Source organism: Pteropus vampyrus, unplaced genomic scaffold (genome assembly GCF_000151845.1).
Source record: "Pteropus vampyrus isolate Shadow unplaced genomic scaffold, Pvam_2.0 Scaffold1, whole genome shotgun sequence".
In the NCBI taxonomy this organism is placed as follows: domain Eukaryota; kingdom Metazoa; phylum Chordata; class Mammalia; order Chiroptera; family Pteropodidae; genus Pteropus; species Pteropus vampyrus.
This window is the reverse complement of record NW_011888782.1, coordinates 31,342,702-31,353,663: the sequence shown is the minus strand read 5'-3', so window position 1 is coordinate 31,353,663 and position 10,962 is coordinate 31,342,702. Positions and strand designations below refer to the sequence as shown.

The following is a 10,962-nucleotide window of genomic DNA, read 5'->3' as shown; positions in this document are numbered from 1 at the left end:
TTTAACCTCGTCCCACATTATGGAAGTAGATTTCTAAAATTACATATATTTTTTCTTCTAGGCTTCTCTAGCAGAAACAGATAAAATCACTCTGGAGGTAGCCAAACTTATCAAAGATGATTTCCTACAACAAAATGGATATACTCCTTATGACAGGTGAACCTTTCCTTCCACTTTTTATTTGAGGATTTTCTGTCGCGTTTTTTTATTCATTGCAAATTTATTATGCATTAGGAAACAACTTAAAAACCAACAACATAATAAAAAGATGTTATTTTTGTTCATAGCAGAACAGATTATATATATATATATTTGATATATTTAGTTGCTACATAGTCTTTTATAAAAGTTGGGAATATTTTTCTGTCAACACCTTTATTACATTTATAAATATAAGATTTACACAGTATTCCATCAAAAAAAAATTAAAACTTCTTACAAATATCCACACATATTTCATACCTATAAAATTTTCAAAGGAGTGCTCTGTGAAAGGTAGGTCCCAGTTAATGGTTCATTTACTGGTGCAGCAAAATACATATAAATTTGTAAAGTTTTCTTTGTCCATAAAACATCTTGAAAATTTAGCAAGATACTTATTGTGAAGCTGAGCTTCCTAAACCATCATATTTTAGAAAGAAATTTGATGTGTGTATTCCATGAGATTCAGAAGTCAGATGAACAGAAATAAAGATCTATTGAAAACAAATGCATACTACAGAGAGCAGTTAAGGCAGGAGTGTGATGGATGAGAAAAGTTGAGAAGTAGGACACAGGAGATGTGAGAAGGAACAAATAGTAATAATGTATTATATGAGTCTGAACTTGGATATAAACTCCACTGGTATCCAGTTACTAACTCTCATCCTCTTAGGACTGTTTACATTGTTGAAAACTTTCTTAGAAGCACCTTCCAATTTGTTTGTTGCCACCAGAATGCTTGATGTGTGTGTTCTGTAAAATCACCTTGGATCTGACCAAGACACTAGGTCCAAAAATCTGAATTGCTAGTTTTTCATGATATAAATTTATAAAAAATTTTCTTTCACTGGTAAAGGTTATCACTGATCAATATTATTAATATCTAGAAGTATATATGCTGAATTTCATTCTAGCCAAGAATATTAAGTAGAGACAAGGAAAGGAGAATAAGACTAGGGTGTTTGTTTGTTTGTTTGTTTGTTTGTTTGTTTTTACCTTTGAACAAAGGAAATAGAGTCCCTATTACTGAGTGATTCCTGGAGCAGCCATTTACCAACACCTATGGGCTAAGTGAGCACTTCTCAGAGAAACAGGAAGAAAGAAAATAAGAAGTTTATAGTTCACTGCACTGATTCCCAGGCTCTTTAAAGGAAGAGAGCTCCCAGATGCTGCTGTCTTACAACAGTGGCTCACTGTCCTCATCACTGCCCTGTTAGTCAGGTTGTCACTTGATGCAGTTGCTGTGTTTTTGAATTCCACTGCCTTTACTCTGTTCAGGGATGAATAAGGCAACCAGAAAAGATATAAGAACTATACATGACCCAGACAAAAATGGCGGGCCTGGGACGACAGCTCCCCGGAGGGCAGCGTTATTAGAATTCAATTCCAGTTCCAACTCAATCAGTTCCACTTGAAACCTGTAGAATGTGAAGCCCTCCAGGCCATTACACAGTCCTCTAATTCCAGTTATGATCCCCTGGCACTCCTTGCTGATCTGACTCTGCATTCTGAGAGACAAGGGCACTGCTGGAAATGGGAAGCTGGACATGGCAGCCACAGTCCCCGCCGCCTACATCATCCATGCCTGATATCCAAACCATACCAGGCTAAGTGGAACATCTGGAGACCCAAGCCAAGGAGGACAGTATTCTTATTCCCTAATGATCTCATCAAGGTAGTAAGAAAGACTATCTGAGCCACAATAGACAGAATTCCTACCATAACTATGAATGCTACAATTTTAACAGATCTAAAACCTATGACCTGTCTGAGATAGAAAAAAGAACTTGAATACTGTCCAGTTTCAGGGAGGTAAAAAACACTAATGCAGATTACTAAGATGGTAGAATCTTTTCCAGCTTTCTTCAGTGACACAAAAGGGTCTGCTTTTTTCCACGAAATCTGAACTCCCCTGGAGAGCGGTCTCATTTTCTCTGGAAAGTATTCTGGAACAGCCAGTAAGATGAATCCACCACTGTGACCACCAGCACAATGAGGCTGTCTCCATAACTGCCTGAGAGTTATACTCCTGTGGCGAGGCTGCTGACCAGGCTGGCTACAGAGGTGGCTGAGACCCCATCCATAAGCAGTATCTTGCTCATGCTCCTGAGTAACATCAATTACATAGGCAAATATCACAAGGAATGTGACTGAGAACACTCCAGACATAGAAATCACTGCAAAATACTACCATGGGGCTGGACCCTCATCAGTGGAACTGAGAAGCAGGTAAAGAAGAAAGTGCCGAAGAGAAAGGGCCTCCTCCACACATTAGACAGAGCTCTATGTCGGGTACTCAGAAAAAGAGCAGGCCCTTTAAACCTTGAATGAGACCACTCATGAGGAATGTGTTGGGGAAATGTCATGTAGAACACCTAACATTGGAGTTGTCAGTAGGCCCTACTCAATTCAAGGAGGACGACAGGAGCAGCATGGTATACTCTTGGTGGGGCAAAGCCCTGTAGCGAGCTGCCGCCTGCAGTCTGCAGCCCGCGCGCTTCCCCAGCATGGGTCCCTCCTGGGGCTCTGCCACCTTCCTCTCCTCTGGGTCCTGCTCTGTGCTCCTGCCGCGGTCCTGCCGGCGCCCGCCTAGAGGAGCTGCGGGATGACTGTGACACTGCAAAAGCGGCTGCGGGGCCTGAGGCAGCCCGCGGGGTCAGGTAGCCGATGCTGGAGCCAGGGAGGAGGCGAGAAGATGAGAGTAGCTGTAGGGGTCGCTCGTCGCAGCTGCGGGCAGCATCAGTGGTGGCTCTCACCTCAAGCTCCCAGTCGGCACCGGAAAGCCTTTTATTGAGTTTTGAAGAAAGAGCTGCCTACAATAAAAACCTTTTTTATTTTTATAAGAGACATTCAACAATCTAATATGTCCCCATGTCTTAATTTTGCTCATTTGTTCAATTATGTCAGTGTTTTCACTCATTGTCCAATCATCTTTAATTAAATTGTGGCATAGTATGCAGAACCTGGGGCTCATTCCCTCTTTCAGAAACTTTTCTTACTACATTTTACAAGTGCCTATGCCACTTCTGCTCTTTTCCTAAGTAATTTGTTCTACTTTCCTGCCTCATTTCATGAGTCTGTTCTCTTTCTTTCTACCAAAGTCCCTGTTAGGTTCCCTGCCAGCCCTTGCTAGTCCTTGCTTTTTTTTATTTTTGTGTGTGCTACTAGCATGGCTTATTTAAAGTTTCCATTTCTTTTAAACTTTGACAATTTGAGCCCTTTCATCACAGGCTGGCTTTTTTCCCTCAAATCATATTTGTCCCCTTGTAAGACTGAAGAGGGAACTGAACAAATAGGATTACCAGAATGAAGGAAAAGGAGAAAATTTGACAGTATACTCAGTAAGTCTTAGAAATCTATACTGGGAACTTAAGCTCTAGCAATTATCCACACAAACATAGCTCAAAAGGGGAAAATTCTTTGGAAAGATTGTAGTAGAGAGTATGCATGAAATTTTGTATGCACGTGTGTTTAAATCTGTCACAAGGTTAATAAGAATGTGTGAATAAAGTTGAATAATTGCGTGTGTGTATTCATTACTTAAAAGTATGGGTAAATGAAAATGAACTTCATACAGAAAAAGGGGTTACTATTAACCTTAGGAAATTGCTGCTTCCTGTTCTCTTATTCATTACAACTTAACCTGCTATCCCAAGGGAGTCTTTACAACTCAGTTAACTATTTTACCATTTGAGTTATTTCTGTAATGGCATTATACAAAAACAAACCCTCAGAGAGATTAGATTGTAGCAGTGTTATTTCATTGTTCTTGAGAAATAACGTTACTCTTAATACAAATAAAAGAATATATTTCTCCATCAGTCTATCCATCCCATATATTGAGACATCTTTGTTCTCAAAGTGTCTTTTCCACTTTTTTATTTCTTATATATCATCTAATAAATACAAGTAGTCTGCATTTTTAAATAAAGAAGCTAATACTCTTGTATTTTATAAAGTTGTGTATAAAGAATGAACCTGCTTTGGATTTTGTTTTTGTTAATTATTTTGACTTTTATTTACCCTAGGTTCTGCCCATTCTACAAGACAGTAGGGATGCTGTCCAACATGATTGCATTTTATGATATGGCCCGTAGAGCTGTTGAAACCACTGCCCAGAGTGACAATAAAATCACATGGGCCATTATCCGTGAGCACATGGGGGAGATCCTCTATAAACTTTCCTCCATGAAATTCAAGGTATATTTAGTTTCTACTGTAACTTTTTTTTAGTAGTAAATGTTTCTTTTTAATTTTCCAACTATTTGAGTCCCTAACCTGATTTGTGAAACTTAAACATTTACCATTTTCACACATGTTCATGTTATGTAAAATCAGAACAGGCTTCAAAGTTGTATTCAAATAGAAATTCTAGTGATAAAAGTTAGAGTACGTCACATCTAAAAAAAATGCTGATATGTTTTTCCTTTTGTCCTAACTACCGGGCAGTTTAGTGCTAAAATCATTGCTAAGCAGTAATTATCTTACCTCAACTGCCTATTATCATCTAACCCCCATGCTCATCTGAAATGACTTCTGCTGTTTACCACTTTAAAGTATAATATTTTTAACTTTTAAGTGGACTGTCATTCTTTTGGAAGTACACAAGACAAATGATAATTAAGTGAAATTATCAATAGAAACTTGAATGTGTAAGATTGTTTTTAAATATTTTCAGTTGAATTATATTTAATTATTTCTAAACCATAACATGCAAGTATATAGTTACTAATTACCTATTGAGAAATTGAGAATGATTCTAAGTATATGTGTGAAATTATATATATATACATATATAGTATATAGGTTGAAATTAAAGCTGTACGATAGATACTCACTGTTTGAAGAATTTAAAAAAATATTCATATCCTTGAGTCCTGTTATTCTACTTCAAAGCATGTAACCAAAGGAAATAATCAGATTTTCATATGGATATATGTAAAAGGTTGTTTATTAACCTTCTTAAATGCCATCCAAGAGTGAACAGTACAATATGGCATGTACATTATGACAAGGATATCATGAAGGAATGAACATCTTTCTTTCAAAGAATATTCAAAGGCATGAAGAAATGGTTATGGTTTAATGAGTGAAAAAAATCAATTTGCAAAGAAATTCTATACGTAATTTGGTTCAAATTTATTTTTAAAAATTAAATGTAAGAGGATAAAAATATATATTTACTAGTAATAATGATTTCTGGTAATATGATTGAAGGTGATATCCTTATTTACATGCACATTGTGTCAAATTAACATCACAGTTATTTTTTAATTCATTAAATATTTTTCTGTAGCATTATTTTGTGGCTGGAGAGTAATATTTTCCTATTCTTAGGCACTTAGGACATTTCCAGTTGGTATGGACTGCTTTGCTCATGTAGTTGGTTTTGTGAATTTTCCAACTATCGATTCCCAGAAGTGGAATGCTTGAGCCAGAGAGCTTATACATTTTAAAGTCTCTTTTATACATACTATTCACTAAGTTACTTTCCATAAGGATTTTAATTGTGGTGTATTTTAAGATTATTTTAGAAATTTCACTTTCCTGTCACAATATGATACTATCAGACCCGAACAGTAAATTCTAGTTTGACTAAGTTAATTCCAACTGTCATAAACATGCAGTGAAATGCATCTAATATGTGATGCTGTATAATTTCCCAGTGTTTTGCACATTATTGCAGATAAAATTCATTGGTTGTTGAATACAGCAGGCAAAATACAAAATCAGAATTTCATCTTTCTGTTTGGTTGGAGTATTACTCCATTTATGCATTTTTACCCTTAAAGGAAAAAGGGAAATAAGGATAGTTTTCACTCCTGCCTGGGGTTTACCAGTGTGCCTCACTTAACCTAGCACTCAGAATATATTAAATATAAGTAACTTACTACTTGTTCTGAAAGTTATTTTCCAAAGGCAAATTGAATTCTCTACTGTCTTTTTATAGGATCCATTGAAAGATGGTGAGGCAAAGATCAAAGCAGACTATGCACAACTTCTTGAAGATATGCAGAATGCATTCCGTAGCCTTGAAGATTAGAACTGTGATTTCTTTCTTCCTTTTCCTCAGCAAGTTCTCATGTGTGTATATTTTCCTAGATCTCATCTCAGACCCTTTGCTTTTTTATTGTGCAGCTTTGAGATTCGTGCCTATATGTGTTATCATTTGTTTTCCGGTTTATTTGGTAGGTCTTATATAAAGCAAACATTCCTTTGTTCCAGTGTTTGAAGGCCTCCTTGATCCTTTCTCCAAAGTGGTGAATGTAGTAAATATGATATACTCTGGCTACACTACTGTAAACTTGTGTGTAGAGTCATGTCCCTCCTTGTCCTAGGTTTGCCCTTTCCTTATCGCCATTACATTGTAAACAGGACTACTGCATGTACTTTGCAACAGATTTGGAATGAAAGGCCAGATTTCTATACATTTTGCCAGGTACTTTATAAAGTGACTTGATATCTATCTACATGTCAAGGTTATTTGCAGTTTAGCATTTTACTAAGTAACTGCTTTGCAGGAAATGTTTGCTTTTTTAAAAAAGATGAATGATTAACGTTCCAATTATGCATTGCTTCCCCACTATATATCAGGAATATTTATGGGAAACTGTTGGGGACTATACTGTTTTTAAAAGTCTTTTGTGGGGACTCAGCACAATATATGAATCAGTACCCTCTAAAAAAGTAAAAAAAAAGGGGTCAGATGGTCAAATTTAGATTAATGTCATCTTATTAAACCTTATTTTGTTTCACTAGGAAAATTTCAGTATCAAGGAATAGTCTACCGCATTACTAGGAAATTCTCTTTTAAATTACATTTAGAACAATCACTGAAAACTTAATCCACATCATACCCTTTTCCTTAAACATCTTAGAAGCTTAAGCTTCTAAGAATCATGTGGCAGCGTGATGGGCAATAAAATGTCACAAAGAAGATATTTATTAATGGTTAAAGGCTCTTTGCACCTTTAAGGACCAGCTGAGCTGTACTGATTCTTGGGGCCAGAGTGGCATTATGTTTTTACAAAATGACGTGTGTCACATGTTTGCATGTTTGTTCACTTATTGAATTTTTGAACAAGCAGTTTACCAATTGTAGACGTAATATTTTCTTTCATGTGGGTTTTGATTCACTGGCTCAAGAGTTCTCAGAATATCTGTAGCCATAGCAGCTTACCAGTTTCCATTTGGTTTAATAGGGATAAATTAATTTTTGTGTCTGCTGATGGCAGAATCTAGGTCATGTGAAGAAAGATTATTTCGTCCTATCTTTGAAGTATATATTTTAAAATAGTAGTTTCAGTGTTTGTACAATAAGGTACACTGCAGAACAGCTTTGAGAGCAACAGTTTCCCATTAACTTTTTCTGACCCATAGTGCTGGCATCATCGCTTCCTCTTTGGGAAGAGAAGGGTGTTGAACATATCTAACAATCTCAAATACCTAAATATAATAGCATAAATAAAGTATTTATTTTATGCTTCAGTATGTTATTATTTAAATTTTTAGGTAATGTATTTCTTTTGGTCTGTTAAGGAAAGATGCAGTCAGAGAATTCAGCTATAGGTTTTTTTAAATCCTTGCAGGTTGATGCTCTTACTGTGGACTACTATTCAGGAGAGAGGTTCTTCCATACAACTTTTTGTAACCTTTCAGTGCACTGGAAGATAAAAATTTTACAATGATCTCTTGAGATGTGAATTTAATGGTGCTGCTTAATCAGTTTGCTTTCAGTGTGGCCTTCTGCCCAGAGATCTTAAGACCAGTGGAAATTAAAAGGATTTAAAAACTTTCTATTTCTACCTTAAACTTACCAGCACACTAGGTAGTGATGAATGATATGAGAAAGAAAGCTTGACCAAGTTTGTTTTTTTGTCGTTCCAAATTTGCATTGTACACTCTTACTCTTTTTTAAGAATGTTGATATATGGGTGTGGAGATGCTAGAGAAACTATGCTCAGATATTCAGTAGAAGTGTTCCTTCAGCTATGTTAAGAATTTCATATTGGTCACTGATCATATTTCTTTAGTAAGAATGTGTTAAAATTACCACAGTCTTTTAAAAAGATGATGCAGTTCTATATTTATTGTGCTGTGCCTGGTCCTAAGTGGAGCCAGTTAAACAAGTTTCATATGTATTTTTCCAGTGTTAAGTGTCACACATTGTACCCTTTGGAAATTTCCTTCCATCCCAAGGAATGAATAGAAGAGACCATATATATTGCCTCCGTATCCTTGAGATTTCATTATCTTTATGTTAACAGTTGTGTATAATTGTTAAAATCTATGAAAGAATAAAAAGTGGATTTAAATTAACATTTGTGTGTGTTTTGGGGGGGGGCAAGATCTGCTAGAAAACATGCCACCTTATATTTTGACTTAATGTTTTCAGTATGACTTTTAAATTTTTTATTTCTCCCTTTCTTTATACATTGTTACTTAAGATTATGAAATTGAATTGGAGCCCTCATTATAAGCTGTGAAAAGTCATATAATCATATATACTATGATTTGGAAATGTAGTACACAGAATCTCATACCATTCTGAATATTACTTTAAATTGAAGAAGTAAATGGTTTGTAAAAATACACTTGTAAATTAAAGATCAGTGGTACTCATTTCTATTTTTGGTAAATGAACTAAAGCCTTGAAATTCATGATTTTGCAATCCAAATTATTTAGGATTCAATGTAGCAACATGTTACTTAGGACACATTTTATTTTCTTACATGTATTTTTAATAATTTCCAAGTAAATAAAGAAGCAGTATGGAGTGAACAATTCATCATTACTATTGAATGCCAGGTTTATATAGAGAAATATTTAAAAATTTTGGGAAAGCTTATAGAACATTTGGGTAATTTTTAGTACATTTGTAATATTCCAATATCTTCAATTACTAATTTTAATGTATTGCTACAATATAAGAGCACAAAGAAGGGAACCAGCTTTCCCAAGTAGGGTGTGATGATGCCACTGAAGTTGTTCTAAGGGCTTCCTCTTAGTTTGAGTTCCCCAGGAAGTTGACTCTGAGACAAGTATTTGAGTACAGGCAGTTTATTTGGGAGGTGATCCTAAGAAACACCTGTAGAGGAGTAGAGAATTGAGACAGGATTGAAAGAAGTCAATAAAAGTGTTCATTGCCAAGCAAGTCAATACTTTGGACTACTGAGTACAATCCTGTTGTGGAGTTCTGTGGTGCAAGGGAGCTAGAGTACTTTCAACAGTTCTTGAGAGCTCCTGTCAATCATCCATTGAAGCCTGTTCCCACAAAGACAGGGAGAGTCGATCCCCACTACACACCTACAGGTAGATCAAATACTAGTGACCACAGAAAACCCTCTGCAAAGAGATTTAGGTGCAAGCACTTGGAAAGTCGGAGTGGTGTGCACTGCAATGGTAGTCATAGCCGGGGAGATTTACATGGGGCACTACTAGCAACCGCTTCAGGCTCCTTAAGAAGTCTGGGGTGGGAGGTGGGGGTAAGCATCATTCAACCAGTAACAGAAAAGCCGTCATTCTGCAGAATAAGGAAGCACCTTGTAAAAGGATCAGGACATTCTTCCAAGAGATTTTTCATTTTGTTTTTTTTTAAGAAAAGATTTTTTAAGAACAAATACATCAATTATAGTTATAAATGGGAAGATTTATAAATGAGATTTAATGATCCTGAAAGTAAAGCAGCTTCTCAGATTAATTTTAAAATTTATTCCAAACCCATCATTAATACAGGAGAGGAAATTGGAGTCCAGAGAGGTTAACTGATTTGCCCAGTGTCACACAGTTACCTAATTTTAGAAAACAGGCCTCCAGATTTTTAGTGTCTCTTTGCACTAAATAATACTGTATATCTTTTCCCCATGTATGTACTTAACATTCAGAACCAAGAAGCTGGGTTGAATAAATATGAGAGAAAGTAACCAGAAGAAAAGTAAGGAGAAAAGAGTGGCCAGACAAGGTTGTGGGCAGCGTGATGACACTTATTTTAAGAAGGAAAATGTGACTGAGAAACATCAGTTTGAGCTAGAGTTTAGGAAGGTAAGTCTAGAATAATCATTTTTACCATAATTATATAGAAATCTTCAAAGTGGAGAGGAAAATATGAATAATAAACATCTTACGAAGGACGTATATCCAGAATATATAAAGAACTACAAGTCGAAAAGAAAAAGAGCTCTTAATAGATAAATGAGTAAAGACTTGAATAGGCACAGAACAAAATGATCAATTAACATGAGAAAAGTGCTCAGCTTCTAGTTATCAGGGAAATGCAAATTAAAGTTACAATGTAACTTTTTTTTTTTTTTTTTTTGGTAAGGTTGAGTATTTTTTTCAAAGCAGGTCTCCTCTCCCCCCAAACTGCACGCATATGGAGTAGCTCCAATCTGCAACTTCTATTTTGGTAGCATCTAGGATCTACAGAAGATATTCTCAATTACTTGGAATTTCAAAATTGAGGTTCCCTAGCAACAATGCACCAGTGGCAAAATACTCCGTATAGTTTGTGGAGAAAAGCTCTTTAAAGTGGAAAGAATTTGTAGTCTGATAAAGATTACATTGGAATCAGTTCGTTTTTTCCTCTAGGAGGGCAGACATTTCTCCAAGTTTTGGTAAAAGTTATGGCTCAGATTTCAAAATGCAAACAGATGTTCCTAAAGCATCCGAAATGGGCCACTCCACTTTTATTCCCAGAGCCGTGGCGACTCAAGTTATTTTGTGTCCCAACCCTGTCAAGGGCAACAACTCATTATCCCCCC

General features: G+C 36.0%; 1 protein-coding gene and 1 pseudogene across 5 annotated transcripts in view; one reads left to right on the top strand and one right to left on the bottom strand.

The window, feature by feature from the left end:
• LOC105288443 overlaps positions 1-2,849 on the bottom strand; it is a 5,243-nt pseudogene extending 2,394 nt beyond the window's left edge.
• The window catches only part of ATP6V1A (ATPase H+ transporting V1 subunit A), a 55,137-nt gene extending 46,617 nt beyond the window's left edge, over positions 1-8,520 (top strand). For all 5 annotated transcript variants that reach the window (XM_023524500.1, XM_023524524.1, XM_023524423.1 and 2 more), the window contains 2 exons: positions 4,230-4,401; positions 6,152-8,520. In XM_023524500.1, coding sequence (XP_023380268.1) covers positions 4,230-4,401; positions 6,152-6,244 — 265 coding nt within the window. In that variant the 3' untranslated portion in view covers positions 6,245-8,520. The remainder of the gene's footprint in view (positions 1-4,229; positions 4,402-6,151) is intronic.
• The last annotated feature ends 2,442 nt before the right edge of the window (positions 8,521-10,962 follow it).